We start from the raw sequence: 18891 nt of genomic DNA, 5'->3' as shown, positions 1-18891 counted from the left end.
AGTGATTCTCCTGCCTCAGCCTCCCAAGTAGCTGGGATTACAGGCATGCGCCACCACGCCTGGCTAATTTTGTATTTTTAGTAGAGACGGGGTTTCTCCATGTTGGTCAGGCTGGTCTCGAACTCCCGACCTCAGGTGATCACCTGCCTCGGCCTCCCAAAGTGCTGGGACTACAGGCGTGAGGCACCGTACCTTTCTTTGGGGCAGGCCAGCTGAGAATTCTGGGATGGGCCAGGAGAGTCTGGCTTGGGAAACTCCTGCACCTGCCAAGTCTCATGTTTGTCCTTGTTTGGGACCATCCCTCTTTCTGTCCCTTATCTCCTCCTGCCTGGCTTCCATTTCAGTGTTTGTAAAGTGTGTTCCTTAGAATACTACTTTCTTCTTTTTTTTTTTTTTTTTTTTGGTGAGACGGAGATTTATTCTTGTTGCCCAGGCTGGAGTGCAATGGTGCAATCTCAGCTCACTGGATCCTCCGCCTCCCAGGTTCAAGCAATTCTCCTGCCTCAGCCTCCCGAGTAGCTGGGATTACAGGCATGTGCCACCACATCTGGCTAATTTTGTATTTTTAGTAGAGATGGGATTTCGCTGTGTTGCCCAGGCTGATCTCGAACTCCTGACCTCAGGTCTCCCAAAGTGCTGGGATTACAGGCGTGAGGCACCGCGCCCTAGAATACTACTTTCAAGGGATGTAGAAAAGAGCTCTGCGTTGAATAAATTTGGGAAATTCAAAATTAGATGCAAAAAGGTTTCTCCATTTCCTCCCTTCTCCCCTTGCCCTCTCTCCTTTCCTTCCTTCCTCTCTCTTTTCCTGTCTTTGTTTCTTTGCATAGTAAAGGCTCTGGGCAGTCTTTTTTTTTTTTTTTTTTTTTTTTTTTGACATGGGATGTTGCTCTGTCACCCAGGCTGGAGTGCAGTGGTGTGACCATGGCTCATGAACAGTCTTATAATAATGTGCTGTGAATGTCCAGGATGGGCGTACAGGATGAAGTGTTTCCCGAACTCCTTTGTCCTTTCGCACACTGTCTCACAAGATCAGTGAGCAACATTTGGGGAAACTGTTCTGGCCTTATTCCAGCTGGCCCCAGTTATGCAAGTCTGGAATGAAAGCTGGGGGTGGTGGGTTCTGACATCCCCAAGCCCTAACACCCTTGTCCCTGCTTTGTCCCAGGCTGGCCCTGCATAACTCCCGTTTCCTGAGTCTCTGCTCTGAGCTGGATGGTCGAGTCCGGCCCCTCGTGTACACCCTCCGCTGCTGGGCTCAGGGTCGGGGGCTGTCAGGTGAGAATGGATCAGGACAGACTTGGGGCTGAGTTGGTCTCAGGACAAAGGCAGGGATTCAGGGAGAGAAGGGAGGTCAGAATGGGCACCGGGGTTGAGAAAACTGCCAGTGAGGGGATTAGAAGCACCTCTGATCTAACCGGAATTATTGCTTATTTACCCAGGGAGTGGCCCCCTTCTCAGTAACTACGCCCTGACCTTGCTGGTGATCTATTTTCTTCAGACCAGGGACCCTCCTGTGTTGCCCACTGTGTCCCAGCTCACCCAGAAAGCAGGTACTCGGCCTAGCCTCCACCCTCTCCATCTTGTTAGTTTCCTCTCTCTTCTTCATCACACTTAGATACACAAAGCAGCTGTGTGAATGAGATCTCTCTACCCCAACCCTAAATCTCCCTGCTTCCAGACTGACTCTCACCTTATTTACTTTCACAGGAGAGGGGGAACAGGTGGAAGTCGATGGCTGGGACTGCAGTTTCCCCAGGGATGCCTCAAGACTGGAGCCCAGCACAAATGTGGAGCCCCTCAGTGAGTTTGGGGAGCCTGGTAGAGGACTAGTAATGATGTTCATCAACAGTAGGTAACATATATCACACTAACTGTGTGCTAGGCATGGTTCTCACAGAAAGCCTGTGAGATACCTAATATTATTACTGCCATTTTACAGATGAAGAAACCATGTTTGGGAGCAATTAAGTGACTTGCCCAAGGTTACACTGGCTAGCAAGGAGCAGCAGCATCTGGGCAAGGACATCATGTGGGGTCAGGGAGAGAGGTTTGACCTCTTGTTTATAGGGATCAGAGAAGCCTAGCTTCCTGGGACTCTGCTGAGCCCCTTGGAAGGGAAAAAGTCCTGCTAAGGAAATGGCTCTGGTGCAGGACATATATCAGTTCTGGCCTCTAAGTGACCCCCCTTTCCCCACTCTTCCTCCTCCTCCAGGTTCCCTGCTAGCCCAGTTCTTCTCCTGTGTATCTTGTTGGGATCTTCGTGGCTCCCTGCTGTCCCTGCGGGAGGGTCAGGCACTGCCTGTGGCAGGGGGCCTGCCTTCTAATCTCTGGGAGGGTCTGCGCCTTGGCCCCCTGAATCTGCAGGACCCTTTTGACCTGAGTCACAATGTCGCAGCCAATGTGACCAGCCGGGTGGCTGGGCGCCTACAGAACTGCTGCCGAGCAGCAGCCAATTACTGCCGAAGCCTCCAGTACCAGCGCCGTTCCTCCCGGGGTCGGGACTGGGGGCTGCTCCCCCTTCTGCAGCCCAGCTCCCCCAGCTCCCTGCTCTCTGCTACGCCGATCCCTTTACCCCTTGCACCCTTCACCCAGCTCACTGCTGCCCTGGTGCAGGTATTCAGGGAAGCACTGGGGTGCCATATAGAACAGGGAACCAAGAGAACGCGGTCAGAAGGAGGTGGAACTGGGGAGTCCTCTCAGGAAGGGACAAGCAAAAGACTCAAAGTAGATGGACAGAAAAACTGCTGTGAGGAGGGGAAAGAGGAGCAGCAGGGATGTGCAGGGGACGGTGGGGAAGACAGGGTAGAAGAGATGGTTATAGAGGTTGGAGAGATGGTGCAGGACTGGGCCATGCAGAGCCCTGGGCAGCCAGGGGACCTGCCCCTGACCACTGGAAAGCATGCAGCCCCTGGAGAAGAGGGGCAGCCCAGCCACGCAGCCCTGGCAGAGCGGGGGCTCAAGGGACATGAGGCAGCCCAAGAATGGTCTCAGGGTGAGGCAGGGAAGGGGGCATCCCTGCCCTTCTCAGCGAGCTGGCGCTGTGCCTTGTGGCACCGAGTGTGGCAAGGGCGGCGGCGAGCCCGTAGACGCTTGCAGCAGCAAACCAAGGAAGGAGCTGGAGGTGGCGCTGGCACAAGAGCAGGGTGGCTGGCGACTGAGGCTCAGGTCACCCAGGAGCTGAAAGGACTGAGTGGTGGCGAAGAGAGGCCAGAAACTGAGCCCCTGCTGAGCTTTGTGGCGTCTGTCTCCCCGGCTGACCGAATGCTCACTGTGACCCCGCTCCAGGATCCCCAAGGCCTGTTCCCTGATCTCCATCATTTCTTACAGGTTTTCCTCCCTCAAGCAATTCGACATCTCAAGTGAAGACATGGCCCCTGAAGGGCAATAAAGCTGCTAGTTTATTAATACAGTCTCCCGTTTCCTTTCATTTCCATCTGGTCATAATCCTCCTTCCCCTCCCCCAGAACTTCATGCAGCTGCTCCCGTCTGACCCCGAACATGGGTCTCTCCCTGTTGCTCTCCACCCCACCAGCTTCTCCTTCCTACAGTTCGCACAGCTCGAGGGGAGTGCGGGGGCAGCACCGCGCGTGGCACCTGGCACCCGCGCAGAGTTCCTGAATGGCAGAGCGGTGGGTGGCTCCAGCAGTACTGAGAAGAGCCAGGTTTGCCTCCACATTCTTCCTGTCGCCTCAGATTTATGCGCACAAGGACGGAGATTTGCGTTCAGGGTTCTTCATTCTCTCCTTTAAACAAGGAGAGTTCATCCCGTTCTTAAACTGGGTAAGAGATTTCAAACCTGAACATGGGTCAAAAGCCATGAACATCAGAAGCGACGATGTCAGGTCTTCCAGCGTCAGCCCCTCCAGGGGCCGAGTCCGGAGGAGATGGGAGGGACAAGGCGCGTTCTCCCTCATGTCCCTGCCCTGCTTCGGGCCGGAGGGCCGGTGCCCTGCTCGCAGTAACAGCACCCTGGAGCTGTCAGGGGTTCGATGTGAGCAAACCTCACTTTGGCAGGCGGGTTCAGACCGGGGCCCCTGTTAGACGCTCATTCCTTTCTGGAGGAAAAGCAGAGCAGGAACTAAAGGGATTTAGCACACACACTGCCACCTCCGCGCAGCAGCTGTTCCTCGCTCCCATGCGTTTCATAGAATCATGTGAGGGGCTTGGCAAAATCTACCATCAAGTCACTTGTCCCTGGGCGGGCCAGAGGGGGACGCCCCAGTAGCACTGGCCGCGCCGGGCCAACAACCGCGCCACGTAGCCAAGAACTCGCGGCTTTTCCAGCGGGTTCTCACAACTTCCCCGCCCTCCACGCTGTCTACCTCCACGTCTAGACTCCGATTGGCCCTTTGCACCTGAGGGGCGGGCCAGTCAAGAGCTCCAATGCGCAGGCCCGAGCTTTTTCCGCGCTGGCCAGCAGGCCCCACCCACCCAATTCTTTTTCCAATTCAGCGCCACGGGATACCGAACTGTCGTACGTATGTCTTCTGTTTCGTCCTCGCTTTCCGGCTGCTGTTTCTCCACGGCTCTCCTCTTTCCCCCTCCCTTCTCTCCCGGGCGGCTTACTTTGCGGCAGCGCCGAGAACCCCACCCCCTTTCTTTGCGGAATCACCATGGCGGCTGGGGTAAGTTTGCCGGCTCTGGTGGTTCGGGTCATCCTATCCACCGCCATCCTTTGCCCGAGTGGGGCCAGTCGGCGCCAGAGGAGTTCTGAGGCTGAGTGGGGAACTGATTCGGGGGTCTACAGACTGTACTGCTGGAGAGTAGGGTTCCTAGGGCCTGGAGGGGAACTGAGGCTGGGGCTCTCGGAGGCCAGAGGTGGAAGGGTCTGGGGAAGAGGAGAAAAGAGATGCCGGGTCTGGGCCGTCCGAAGCCTGAGAAAGGGGTTCGGCTCTGTTGCCGCTTTGAGGCGTGGTATCTGGGCAGGTTGATGAACTTCTGTGACCGTTTTGTGGAGTAACACTGGGGACAGGTTGAAGAGGAGGGTCTTTGTAGGCAGGTCCGGCTGGCACGGTTAAAGGTCGTCTCTCAGGGAGGTTTGGGAGCGAGAGGATTCTCCGGACAGTGAAGTCAGACCAATTGGACTCCGCTGGCCGGCTTAATAGGGAAGGCAACGCCGGGGAACTCGCTGCGGGACAGGACCGGAGGGATGATATGCGCGACACGGAAAGAAAGGCTTTTGAGGGAGAGGAGTTGATTTAAGAAGACGGCACGCCATCCCCTATCTCTGGCTATTCTGAGGGGAACTAGAAATCTCTAGATCGTCGTGCGTGCCTTAGAGACAGGACGATGCTTTTGAAGCGGTGAGCAGCTGAGCAGTAGAGTAGGCAGGCGCTCGGAACCATCAATGAATGAAATGAGGGCTCCGGGAAGGGAGGGGAGTATGTTTGTAGGCAGATGGAGTCTGATGGAGCTAGAAGTTCTGGATTTCTTGGAGATAGATTTGAGGGGAAGAGAATACTTCTAGAGGTGTCCTTAGGGAAGGTCAAATCTGTCAACAAGCTTTATTTAGCAGTTGGTGTGTAGTTCTGTTCTTGGTATTTCGGAGGATTCTGATTACATATGACAAGTACTAAAGGACTTGGTTCACCAGAGGAAGTAAAAGGGTGAGTTGAATACATTGGGATTATTCAGGAAGTCATCCTGGGGAGTGGCATTAAGGACTGGGACCCTTCTACTCATTAATTTTGCCCCTCTCTTTCTCCCATAGACCCTGTACACGTATCCTGAAAACTGGAGGGCCTTCAAGGCTCTCATCGCTGCTCAGTACAGCGGGGCTCAGGTCCGCGTGCTCTCCGCACCACCCCACTTCCATTTTGGCCAAACCAACCGCACCCCTGAATTTCTCCGCAAATTTCCTGCCGGCAAGGTGAGTTGGGAGATGGGGAGCATCCTTCGGTTCTGAGAAACCAAGGCCCTGTGATTCTGTCACTCTGGAGATGGCCCCCATCTCTAAAAGGGAGCTTCCCATGTTATTTTCTTCAATTTCGGTGATTTTATTTTGAGATAAATATAGATTTACATGTAGTTGTGAAAAAAAAATACAGAGCTATTCTGTGACTTTATAAAATTCACGAGTTTACTTTGTGGGAAAGAGAATGAGTTTTGACTAAGCATTTTCAGTGCAAATGTATCAGGTATCTGTTATGAGCAGGATTCTTACCCCAAGGGGTTTATAGAGATAGGTGAAGAAACATGCTAAGAATGGAGGAGATGAAGTGCTGTGTGGGTCTGGGTCACACACTAATACTTTAACTGATACAGACATTGATACAGGAGTTGCTTTTGGCCTTCTGCTTGATCCAGAGATTTCATACAAATATCCTGTAATATTCAAATCTATTGGGCTTCCTAGTTAACATTGTGAATTCAGATTGCAAAGGAGGCCAAGTTCTTGAAGTATTTATTTATGGTTCTTGAGTATCAAGAGTTTGGATAGTGAGGATCGTCAGCCTTATATAAGTATTTTCAAAGCAGTTTGGCTCCTGGTATTGGTTAGGAAGAAATTTTGTGTGTTTTACCTTATCTTTTCACTGCTTTGTCCCCAGGTCCCAGCATTTGAGGGTGATGATGGATTCTGTGTGTTTGAGAGCAACGCCATTGCCTACTATGGTAATTTGCAGGGGTATATGGGAATGGGAGAATTTGGAGGTGAGGGTGTAGGAGAGGATAAGCGTGAGCGGGGGTGGATATGAAGGAATTCTCCAGGACCTGGACTGGTGTTGGCATTCCCCCAGAGTTCTGACCTTTGTGTTCTGCCTCTGCAGTGAGCAATGAGGAGCTGCGGGGAAGTACTCCAGAGGCAGCAGCCCAGGTGGTGCAGTGGGTGAGCTTTGCCGATTCTGATATAGTGCCCCCAGCCAGTACCTGGGTGTTCCCCACCTTGGGCATCATGCACCACAACAAACAGGTGAGCCTTGGAACTTTGAGAGAAGCCAGGGGCAGGGGTGGCATCAGCTCCTGGGTGTTGGGAGTAAGAAATAAAATAGGTTGAAAAAAAGATGCCAAGGATATGTAGGCAATGAGAAGATGTAATCTCTAGGGTACGAGTTTGAAGCAGTGGGCAGTTGATGGAGGAAGTGTCTGTCATGAGTGATCAGAAGAGGGATTGCTGCTGTGAAGAGATTATACCAAATGGTAAGGGGGTGGCTGGACCAGAGGACCTCTGAAGTTCATTGTTTGTAATACATTTACAATGACCCTAGGATCTGCCTCCATTGAAAGAGAGTGAGGGTGAGCTCACCTAGAAGAACTAGCCCTCTTAGTTCTATTAATGGGGGAGGTGAGGGAAAGGGATTGGTACCCACTGATGAGTTTTATCATGTTGAATCACTAGGCCACTGAGAATGCAAAGGAGGAAGTGAGGCGAATTCTGGGGCTGCTGGATGCTTACTTGAAGACGAGGACTTTTCTGGTGGGCGAACGAGTGACATTGGCTGACATCACAGTTGTCTGCACCCTGTTGTGGCTCTATAAGCAGGTGAAGTTTATGGAAAATCCATTTGGCAGTGGGTAGATGGGGATTAGAAACAAAGTGACAAGGTATCTAGGTTACCCTGTATTCTGCTGAGGACTTGGAAAACAGCTAGAGGTGGGTGCAGTGGCTCATGCCTGTAATCTGAGCACACTGGGGGGCCGAGGTAGGCAGATCACCTGAGGTCAGGAGTTTGAGACCAGCCTGGCCAACATGGTAAAACCCTGTCTCTACTAAAAATACAAAAAATTAGCCAGGTGTGGTGGCGCACACCTATAGCCCCAGCTACTTGGGAGGCTGAGGCACAAGAATCACTTGAATCTGGGAGGTGGAGGTTGCAGTGAGCAGCGATCGCCCCACTGCACTCCAGCCTGGGTGAGAGTGAGACTTCGTGTCAAAACAAACAAAAAACAGCCAGGAATCCCAGGACTGAGTACCATCACTTGCTTTCCATTTTCTTAAGAAGCTGGGTAATGTCTTGCCTTTAGTTTCTGTTTGGCAGCTAAGATGTTTAGTTTGTTGCCATATTTCCTGGGAAGATTGGTTATTCTTAGTTGTGAAGACAGAGGTGATGATGGTAGCTTCAGCATTAAGATCTTTTTGGAGGCAGGCCAGGCACTGTGTCTAACACCTATAATCCCAGCACTTTGGGAGGCCTAGGCGGGTGGATCACTTGAGGTCAGGAGTTCGATACCATCCTGGCCAGCATGGCGAAACCCCATCTCTATTAAAAATACGAAAATTAGCCGGGCGTGGTGGTAGGCGCCTGTAATCCCAGCTACTTGGGAGGCTGAGGCAGGAGAATGGCTTGAACCCAGGAGGTGGAGGTAGCAGTGAGCCAAGATCCAGCTACTGCGCTCCAGCCTGGGGGACAAGAGCGAGACTCCATCTCAAAAAAAAAAAAAAAAAAGCTCTTTAAGCTCTTTTTGCGACAGATACAGGTTCAAGCCTTGGCTTCATTGTTTACCAATGTAGGTAAGGGGTTATATGCGGGTGAATTCCTTTAGTCCTGTTTTTTACTCTTTGCAATCTATAAAATCAGGGTAGTAATAATCACTGTCAAGGTTATTGGGTCAAAAAAGAATGACAAGTCACTGGTTTCCAAATAAAAGCTCTTGGACTCATGCTGGTCCAGAATAGTAATGTGATCATAGCAAAGGAAAAAACACTTACTGCATGCCAGACCCTGTGCCAGGGGCCTCATGGGGATCATCTTAGTGAGTGAATCTACTAAGTGGTAGAGTAGAATTTGAACCCAAGTACTGTGGAACCAGCCCTCTGACTGCTGTGTTCTGTTTCCATGACAAGATTTTTTTTCCTCTTCTGGTCTTTGCAAACTAAAAAATGACAACAGTTCTACCTGAAGCTTTGCAAACTAAAAAATGACAACAGTTCTACCTGAAGCTGTTTATTCTTATTTTTCTTTGACCGTGCTTAATACACCAGACACTAAGTTTAATTTGAAGGACTGTCCATTATTTATTTATTTATTTATTTTTTTGACAGAGTCTTGCTCTGTCACCCAGGCTGGAGTGCAGTGGCACGATCTTGGCTCATTGCAACCTCCACCTCCCAGGTTCAAGCGATTCTCCTGCCTCAGCCTCCCAAGTAGCTGGGATTACAGGCATGCGCCACCAAACCCGGCTAATTTTGTATTTTTAGCAGAGACGGGGTTTTGCCATGTTGGTCAGACTGGTCTTGATCTCCTGAGGACCTCAGGTGATCCACCCGCCTCGGCCTCCCAAGTGCTGGGATTGCAGGCGTGAGCCACCACACCCAGCCAGGACTGTCCATTATTCTAAATGCGTTTGAATATTTTCTTTGAATGTTCTTTACTTTCTGAAGTTTGATGGATGGGTGGGTGTCTGGGGTGTGTGTGTGTGTGTATATAGTATGGCCAATATAGATAGTAAATACCTATAGTGTTTAGATTTTATTTGGCAAAAAAGTCCTCGATAGCCCTCTGTGGGTCTCAATCTTTTTTTTTTTTTTTTTTTGAGACGAAGTCTCGCTCTTGTCCCCCAGGCTGGAGTGCAATGGCGCGATCTTGGCTCACTGCAACCTCTGCCTCCCGGGTTCAAGTGATTCTCTTGCCTCAGCCTCCTGAGTAGCTGGGATTACGGGCATGTGCAACCATGCCTGGCTGATTTTTGTATTTTTAGGAGAGGCGGGGTTTCACCATGTTTGCCAGGCTGGTCTCGAACTCCTGAGCTCAGGTGATCTGCCCGCCTCGGCCTCCCAAAGTGCTGAGATTATAGGCGTGAGCCACCACTCCTGGCCGACGTTTGAAATTTAAAAGATTGGAAACAGTAGATCTGAAATAATTTTGTAAAGGAGCAAGACAATTATTACTCCTACTCTTAAATGGAGGATGGACCCAAGCATCCATCCGTTAAACTGGACTACACTGAAAAAAAAGGTTAGAAAAAGAAATGGAGGCCAGGTGTGGTGGCTCACACCGGTAATCCCAGCACTTTAGGAGGCCAGGGCAGGAGGATTGCTTGAGCATGCGAGTTCAAGATAAGCCTGGGCAACATAGTGAGACCCCCATCTCTATTAAAATTTTTTTTTTTTTTTATGAGACGGAGTCTCACTCTGTCACCCAAGCTGGAGTGCAGTGGCGTGATCTTGGTTCACTGCAACCTCCACCTCCTCGGTTTAAGTGAGTCTCCTGCCTCAGCCTCTGGAGTAGCTGGGACTACAGGCACGTGCCACCACCCCCAGCTAATTTTTTTTTTTTTTGAGACAGAGTCTCACTCTGTCACCCAGACTGGAATGCAGTGCCGCGATCTCCGCTCACTGCAAGCTCCGCCTCCCGGGTTCACGCCATTCTCCTGCCTCAGCGTCCCGAGTAGCTGGGACTACAGCTGCCCGCCATCACGCCCAGCTAATTTTTTTATTTTTAGGAGAGATGGGGGTTCACCGTGTTAGCCAGGATGGTCTCGATCTCCTGACCTCGTGATCCGCCCGCCTCGGCCTCCCAAACTGCTGGGATTACAGTAATCCCAGCAGTTTGGGAGGCCGAGGCGGGCGGATCACTTGAGGTCAGAGTTCGAGAACAGCCTGGCCAACAGGGCGAAACCCCATCTCTACTAAAAGTACAAAAATTAGCTGGGTGTGGTGGCAGGCACCTGTAGTCCCAGCTACTCAGAAGGCTAAGGCATGGGAGGCTGAGGCACGAGAATCACTTGAACCCAGGAGATGGAGGCTGCAGTGAGCTGAGATCACGCCATTGCACCCCAGCCTGAGCAATAGAGTGAGACTCTGTCTCAAAAAAAAATAAAAATAAAAAAATAAAATGAAGAAATGGGAAGTAATCCAGGGAAGGATGATGTTGTATGAAGCTATTGTCTATAGGGTTTGAAAAGAAGGTGAGCACTGGGACTTAGGTAGAACAAGGACTCTTGCTGTGAACAGAACTCTTCAGGGCCTTTTCACTGACTTTGTTTACACCCTTATGTCCTGGCAGGTTCTAGAGCCTTCTTTCCGCCAGGCCTTTCCCAATACCAACCGCTGGTTCCTCACCTGCATTAACCAGCCCCAGTTCCGGGCTGTCTTGGGGGAAGTGAAACTGTGTGAGAAGATGGCCCAGTTTGATGGTGAGTCTGAGGAGATCGGGAGGCATATGGCCAGGATCAGGGTCTGGTTTGCTCTGCATCAACCCCTTGATTTCCTGTCTTGCTTTTGGGTTATGGGGACCTGCAGAATGTAGGGTGTCAATGTGGTAGCTAATATTATGTGCAATTTGTTTCATGTACACTCATACCCTGACTAATTTGTATTACTATATAGATTTGCGATATAAAGTATTTGTTGCTGAGTGTGTTGTTGCTGGAGGACATACAGTGAACTGATGAGCAGTCTGGGGCCTAAGTTCCTTACTTGTCCCATTCGTCAGTTTCCTCTGTTACCCTGCTTGCTCTGTGTGGTTTTGGAGGGGTGTGGAAAGAGGCAGAACATTCGTTCACTTTCCTGCCTTCCTCTGCACCAGCTAAAAAGTTTGCAGAGACCCAACCTAAAAAGGACACACCACGGAAAGAGAAGGGTTCACGGGAAGAGAAGCAGAAGCCCCAGGCTGAGCGGAAGGAGGAGAAGAAGGCAGCTGCCCCTGCTCCTGAGGAGGAATTGGATGAATGTGAGCAGGCGCTGGCTGCTGAGCCCAAGGCCAAGGACCCCTTCGCTCACCTGCCCAAGAGGTAAGGATATTGGAGGGTGGAGAGTGTGGGACCAAAGAAGGCCTGTTCTCATCTCTGTATGTCCCCCCTCACACACAGCTAGAGCCAGAATTTTAGGTTGTCCATATAAAGTTAAAGGTATATTTTAGTTGCAAATAAAGCAGCTTTCTGGCTGATCATCAGGAATTGGGCAAATTTTGATTGTGGAGAGCAAGTTTCAAGTACAGCCAGTACTGGGGAAGATTGAACTCCTATTCCAACAAAGACAGGAACAGATTTTGATATAGTGGTAAGTTGGTTTTGAGCAAGCTCATTTGACCATTTGAGAGCTCTGAGAACAAATACAGGAGAGGCGTGGGGAGGAAGAAAGTGCAGAGAGCCTTGCGTTGCGCCACGCGCCCGGCTGTGTGGAGATAGTGGATGCCAGAGTAGGGTCCTTTGAATTGTTTTGTTTTCTGTTTTGCTGAATCAGACTGTACAAAAATTGCTCACTAAGAAAAAGGATGAAGACATAGCTAAGTAGTGTCTGTCTAGTTCATTGTTCCACAACTGAGTAAAGTCCCTAAGTAGAAGAAAGTAGGTGTCCTCTGTATCCTTTTTTCAGTTAAAGGTAGGGCTTCTTGGAAGAAATAATATAGTAAAAGCGAGATTTTTGGCATGAAAAATGTAGGACGCTGAGTGCTTGCCCAGTTCTCTGGGATGGAGTCTTTCTTCCATCACTGCTCCAAGTCATTTTATTGGGAGTTCAAGCGGTATGAGAAATATATATTCTGTGATCACTTTGCTTTGGAACTCTTCTTTCTCTGTACTTTTTCCTCCCACTCACCCTGTCATTTCCAAAGCTGTTCATCTTTTCACTGCTTGGTCTGCTAGGGTTTACATTTCACCCTCTCCCATCTTGTAATGGCTTGGATACAGGGTGAACCAGCCTAAAGGAGCACCCACTGGTAGGGACACAGTAGCTGTGCATAGAATTGTGAATTACAAGCATTGCACTAATAGATGGGAGCAACTTGGGGTATAGCTGAAAGTTCTTACTCCTGGGTACTTTGTACAAGACCAGGAAGGCTCCATCCAGACACAGGTGCTCTTTAAAGATGTATGTTTTGAACTAGTGATTTGCCTTGAATTTAGCACAGGTGCAGGTCAAGAGTGAGCAGGATTTTTGGTGTGTGTAAATAGGTCATGATAATTAACCCAAATTACATATTGTGTTGTAACTCAGACGTTGTTAATTATTAGCTAGAGATTTTCACATATAGTAGGTCAGTACTCTGGGCAGGAAATAAATGAGGCAGTAGTAAACTTAAAATCTTTATTTAATAAACTTTACATTTTCTTAACATGGTTTTGGGAATGTTTATTAATGTCTATTTATTGGGTTACCATGATGCCCTACAGGGCTGCCAGAAATGCTTTCCCCAAGTTTTTTTTTTTTTTAAACAGGGTTTTACTTTGTTGTCCAGTCTGGAGTGCAGTAGCGTGATCATGGCTCACTGCAGTCTTGACCTCCTGGATTCAAGCGATCCTCCCACCTCAGCCTGTGGAGTAGCTGGGACAAAGGCACACACCACCACACCCAGCTAATTTTTTATTATTTGTAGAGACTAGGTCTCACTATGTTGCCCAGGCTGGTCACAAACTCCTGGGCTCAAGTGATCCTTGACCTCTCAAAGTGCTGGAATTACAGGTGTCAGCCACTGTACCTGGCTCCTTTTTGTTGTGTTTTTTGGTTTTTTTTGGTTTGTTTGTTTGGAGACGGAGTCTCACTCTGTCACCCAGGCTGGAGTGCAGTGGTGTAATTTCAGCTCACTGCAACCTCCGCCTCCCCAGTTCAAGCGATTCTCCTGCCTCAGCCTCCCGAGTAGCTGGGACTACAATGACAGGCGCGTGACACCACGGCTGGCAAATTTCTTGTATTTTTAGTAGAGACAGAGTTTCACCGTGTTAGCTAGGATGGTCTCAATCTCTTGACCTCGTGATCCGCCCACCTCAGCCTCTCAAAGTGGTGGGATTACAGGTGTGAGCTACCGTGCCCGGCCCCTTTTTTTTTTTTTTTGAGATGGAGTCTGGCTCTGTCACCCAGGCTGGGGTGTAGTGGTGCAATCTTGGCTCACTGCAACCTCCACCTGCTGGGTTCAAGCAGTTCTCCTGCTTCAGCCTCTTGAGTAGCTGGGACTACAGGCACGCACCACCATGCCCGGCTAATTTTTTGTATTTTTAGCAGAGACAGGGTTTCACCATGCTGGGCAGGCTGGTCTCGAACTCCTGACCTCGTGATCCGCCCGCCTTCACCTCCGCCTCCCAAAATGCTGGGATTACAGATACAAGCCACTGCTCCCGGCCTTTTTTTTTTTTTTTTTTTTTTTTTTTTTTTTTGGTGAGACAGAGTCTCACTTTGTTGCCCAGGTTGAAGTGCAGTGGTGTGATCTCGGCTCACTGCAGTCTCCGCCTCCTGGGTTGAAGCAATTCTCCTGCCTCAGCCTCCCGAGTAGCTGGGATTGCAGGTGCATGCCACCATGCCCTGCTAATTTTTGTATTTTTAGTAGAGATGGGGTTTCACCATGTTGGTCAGGCTGGTCTCAAACTCCTGACCTCAGGCAATCCGCCTGCCTTGGCCTCCCAAAATGCTGGGATTACAGGCGTGAGCCACCGCCCCTGGCTCCCCCAACATTTTTAATGTCATAAAAGTTCTGTCCTAAAAGACCAAGACTATCAATGTCCGGGTTTTAATTCTAGTTCTTTTAAGACCCAGCTAGGTCAAGTGCGGTGGCTCACACTCCTTGGCAGGCTGAGGTGAGAGGGTCACTTGAGTCCAGCAGGTTGAGGCTGCAGTGAGCCATGATCGTGCCCCTGTACTTGGGTGACTGAGCAAGACTCTGTCTCAAAACAAATAGCTTGAACAGTTCAGGAGGGTGTGAAAAAATTCCCAGCCCCAGTTTTGGTGTGGTTGAGGTTTTAAGGCTCCTCAGATGAGGTCTCTTATGCATTTGGAAGGGAACCTGGGACCTAGGGTTAAAGGACAGATCCTCTGCTTTGCTACAGTGTAATCTTGGACAGGTCATTCTACTTGGTCTCATCTGTAAAGATAGGGGAGGGTCAGGGTAACAGTTGGTAACTCATGGGTTATAAGGATTGAGTGAAATTGGAATACTCATGGCAATATTTATGCTATGAACAATAGAACCAACTAAACATTCAGTTTAATATTCAGTGTTTAGTAGATTTATGGCACAGTCCTGCATTAGAAGATTGTTTGGCCATTAAAATGTTTGCAAAGAATTCTGTTTTTGAGGTAGGGTCTTGCTATGTTGCTTAGTCCGGTGTCCAACTCCTGATCTCAGGTGGTCCTTCTACCTCAGCCTCTTGAGTAGCTGGGACTGCTAGTGCAAAAAATTGTTTTGTTTTAGGCCGGGCGTGGTGGCTTACGCCTGTGATCCCAGCACTTTGGGAGGCTGAGGCGGGTGGATCACGAGGTCAGGAGATTGAAACCATCCTGGCTAACACGGTAAAAATACCGTCTCTACTAAAAATACAAAAAATACAAAAAATTAGCCGGGGGCGGTAGCGGGCGCCTGTAGTCCCAGCTACTCAGGAGGCTGAGGCAGGAGAATGGCGTGAACCCAGGAGGCGGAGCTTGCAGTGAGCCGAGATCGCGCCACTGCACTGCAGCCTGGGCAACAGAGCTAGACTCCGTCTCAAGGAAAAAAAAAAAAAAGGATTGTTTTGTTTTTTTGACAGGGTCTTGCTCTTCTCCCAGGCTGGAGTGCAGTGGTGTGATCTCGGCTCACTGCAACCTCTGCCTCCCGGACTCAAGCAATTCTCTTGCCTCAGCCTTCTGAGTAGCTGGGATTACAGGCGTGAGCCATGGTGCCCAGCTCCCAGCTAATTTTTAAATTGTTTTGTAGAGACAGTGTCTCGCTGTATTTCCCAGGCTGGAAGAATTCTTAACAGCATGGATAGGATGTCCAGTAACAACAAAGTATAAGCACAAAACTGCATATGTCATGGCTACATCTTTGAAAAATCAAAGGCTGTAGGAAAATACATAAAAGATTATCCTGGGCTGGGCGCGGTGGCTCATGCCTGTAATCCCAGCACTTTGGGAGGCCGAGGCGGGCGGATCACGAGATCAAGAGTTCAAGACCAGCCTGACCAACATAGTGAAACCCCGTCTCTACTAGAAATACAAAAATTAGCTGGGCGTAGTGGCACGTGCCTGTAATCCCACTACTTGGGAGGCTGAGGCAGGAGAATCGCTTGAACCCGGTAGGTGGAGGTTGCAGTGAGCCGAGATCGCACCACTGCATTCCAGCCTGGGTGACAGGGCGAGACTCCATCTCAAAAAAACAAAACAAAACAAAAAAAAGATTATCCTGTTGGCATTATAGGTGATTTTCTTCAGTCAGCATATATATATATGTGTATGTATATGCACACACACACATATGTACACACACATGTTGTACCTGAGCGAGTTAGAGAAAACGCCACAGTTTGAGACAAATTAAGGGTCCTTTATTAGCCGGCAACCAAGAGACGGCTAATGCTCAAAATTCTCTCGGCCCTGAGGAAGGGGCTTGATTAACTTTTATACCTTGGTTTAGGAAGGGGAGGGGAACTCAAATGCAATAATTTTACAGAAGTAAAAACATGCAAGAATCAAAAGAAGCAAAATGGTTACAGAGAGATAAACAATTTAAAAGACAAATGGTTACAAAAAGCAGCCGTACCAGGTGCAGGGCTCTAAATCCTTCATTATAATTAGATATAGGGGCTATGTGGGACACGAACTCAGGGCTTTATGTTGTTATCTCTTTGAGAAAAATCCTGGGTACTTCATACATTGTCTGTGCCAGTACCTTATCAGTTAATTGGGCTCCTTTGAAATGCTGAGGATCTGCTTACACAGGTCAACTCCTTGTGGAAGGGGGTTGGGTGAGGAGCCCTTAGTGTCTTGTAAATTAAGGGGTCAATTGGAGTTTGTCCGGCTTTCCCAGCTAGAGAGAGAGTCTTATTTACATGAGAAGCAAGGCTAGGTGGTTAAAGAGACAAACAGGGAAGATTCAAAGTAGCGAGTTAGAGTAAAAACAAGGTTAGGCATTTAACACATGTATGCACACACACATATATGTGTTTTTTGGTTTTTGGTTTTTTTTTTTTTTTTTTTTTTTTTTTTTGAGACAGAGTCTTGCTCTGTTGCCAGGCTGGAGTGCAATTTCGGCTCACTGCAGCCTCTGTCTCCTGGGTTCGAGCAAGTCTCCTGTCCCTGCCTCCCGAGTAGCTGGGACTACAGGCGTGTGCCACCAATTTTTTTTTTTTTTTTTTTTTTAGTAGAGATAGGTTTTCACCATGTTGGCCAGGATGGTCTTGATGTCTTGACCTCGTGATCCGCCCGCCTCGGCCTCCCAAAGTGTTGGGATTACAGGTGTGAGCCACCCTGCCTGGCCTTTTTTTTCCCCCCCAGACAGGACTCTTCCTCTATCGCCCAGGCTGGAGTGCAGTGGCGCGATCTCTGCTCACTGCAACCTCTGCCTCTTGGGTTCAAGCTATTCTCCTGTCTCAGCCTGCCACCACGCCCAGCTAATTTTTGTATTTTTAGTAGAAACGGGGTTTCACCTTGTTGGTCAGGCTGGGCTTGAACTCCTGACCTGAGGTGATCCACCTGCCTTGGCCTCCCAAAGTGCTGGGACTACAGGCGTGAGCCACCGCGTCTGGCCAGTGTATATGTTTATAACTGGAAAGAAAGAAAACAGCACCAACCGTGGAGGGAGTGACCTCTGCTATATTGATGCTGGCATTCTTGGCTCAGTATGCCAGATTGCTTTTAAGATAACCTGAACCTAAGGGCTTTCCAGCATCGGAAAACCTTGGAAAAGACTAAAGCTTGTTTATAGGCAGAGACGGACTAAAGGACATGGGTGTAAGATTTGGGGTGGAGGCCCTTTGAGAATGTTCACTGCTTACATTCCTGTTACAGCTTGTGTAACCTGAAGAGGCCTGTATGGTGGGGGGGAAGAGACTTGGGTGAGTCAGTGACTTAGTGTGGTTCATGGAAAACAGCATGGGGAGGGCCTGAACAGGGAAAAAGAAGTCCTCACTCTGTCTCCACCTGGGGGCAGCAGTTAGCCATGCCCTTCCTGGGGCAGGTCTCAGAGTCCCACTTTGAGTTCCACCCTCCACATGCCTTGCATACTTATGCAGAGGAGTGTCCTAGGCCCCTGTTCAAACCCCTTGAGCTTACTTCCCTCATAAGGTCATACACATCTGCCAGTGCAATGACCATTTCCTTTATATTAGTAAATTTTAAGTGAAAGCACCCTTCACTTCTCTTAGCCTGGCAACCTTCCTCCTTATTGATTGACCCCCGTGCTTTCTTCCTCTTAGTACCTTTGTGTTGGATGAATTTAAGCGCAAGTACTCCAATGAGGACACACTCTCTGTGGCACTGCCATATTTCTGGGAGCACTTTGATAAGGACGGCTGGTCCCTGTGGTACTCAGAGTATCGCTTCCCTGAAGAACTCACTCAGACCTTCATGAGCTGCAATCTCATCACTGGTAAGAGAGTGGGTCTGAGAAGGAAGGAGAACAAGGTGTAGCAAGTGCTGTGATTCCAAAGGCTGAATGTTCTCCCTTGCCGCTTCAGGAATGTTCCAGCGACTGGACAAGCTGAGGAAGAATGCCTTCGCCAGTGTCATCCTTTTTGGAACCAACAATAGCAGCTCCATTTCTGGAGTCTGGGTCTTCCGAGGCCAGGAGCTTGCCTTTCCGGTGAGGAAGGTGGAGGAGAGGAGTCTCTTTAGGGTGGGGCAGGGATATAAGAAGCAGTGTTTTATTTCTGAGTTGATGGATGTTGAGGAGGGTTCAGGAATGCTTATAGGAAGGAGCAGTTCATGTTCACAGGAGACCTGGGGTCTGATGACATGTGTTTGAGCTGGAAGTAACACAGGTGTGGGGTGGTGTCTCATAACTTGACCACATGCTGGCTTTTTATCCCCAGCTGAGTCCAGATTGGCAGGTGGACTACGAGTCGTACACATGGCGGAAACTGGATCCTGGCAGCGAGGAGACCCAGACGCTGGTTCGAGAGTACTTTTCCTGGGAGGGGGCCTTCCAGCATGTGGGCAAAGCCTTCAATCAGGGCAAGATCTTCAAGTGAACATCTCTTGCCATCACCTAGCTGCCTGCACCTGCCCTTCAGGGAGATGGGGGTCATTAAAGGAAACTGAACATTGAA

General features: G+C 49.5%; 2 protein-coding genes across 8 annotated transcripts in view; both read left to right on the top strand.

Annotated features, from left to right (window-relative positions):
- The window catches only part of TUT1 (terminal uridylyl transferase 1, U6 snRNA-specific), a 19027-nt gene extending 13206 nt beyond the window's left edge, over positions 1–5821 (top strand). For 4 of the 7 annotated variants that reach the window (XM_004051357.5, XM_019035891.2, XM_063710659.1 and 1 more), the window contains exons 6-9: positions 1169–1278; positions 1443–1553; positions 1711–1803; positions 2216–3408. In XM_004051357.5, the coding sequence (XP_004051405.3) occupies positions 1169–1278; positions 1443–1553; positions 1711–1803; positions 2216–3366 (1465 nt within the window). In that variant the 3' untranslated portion in view covers positions 3367–3408. Of the gene's footprint in view, positions 1–1168; positions 1279–1442; positions 1554–1710; positions 1804–2215; positions 3784–5713 lie in introns of those variants that run through there. The other 3 variants (XM_031016476.3, XM_055354315.2, XM_031016477.3) reach the window with 3 other exon arrangements.
- On the top strand, positions 4381–18891 carry EEF1G (eukaryotic translation elongation factor 1 gamma). Its single transcript, XM_004065409.5, has 10 exons — positions 4381–4628; positions 5714–5872; positions 6552–6615; positions 6771–6913; positions 7340–7483; positions 10947–11076; positions 11469–11673; positions 18040–18212; positions 18301–18425; positions 18655–18891. Exons 1-10 carry the CDS (start codon positions 4617–4619, stop codon positions 18811–18813), a joined length of 1314 nt encoding a protein of 437 aa, XP_004065457.2. The 5' UTR covers positions 4381–4616; the 3' UTR covers positions 18814–18891.

Source organism: Gorilla gorilla, chromosome 9 (genome assembly GCF_029281585.2).
Source record: "Gorilla gorilla gorilla isolate KB3781 chromosome 9, NHGRI_mGorGor1-v2.1_pri, whole genome shotgun sequence".
NCBI lineage: Eukaryota > Metazoa > Chordata > Mammalia > Primates > Hominidae > Gorilla > Gorilla gorilla.
The sequence above is the reverse complement of the archived record's forward strand: the minus strand, read 5'-3'. Positions and strand labels throughout refer to the sequence as shown.

What these genes read in the sequence shown, in the direction of transcription:
- EEF1G (XM_004065409.5), top strand. An exon ending in GAAGATGGCCCAGTTTGATG is followed by an intron (nt 11,077 to 11,468) that starts GTGAGTCTGAGG and finishes CCTCTGCACCAG; the next exon opens with CTAAAAAGTTTGCAGAGACC. An exon ending in GCCAGGAGCTTGCCTTTCCG is followed by an intron (nt 18,426 to 18,654) that starts GTGAGGAAGGTG and finishes TTTTATCCCCAG; the next exon opens with CTGAGTCCAGATTGGCAGGT.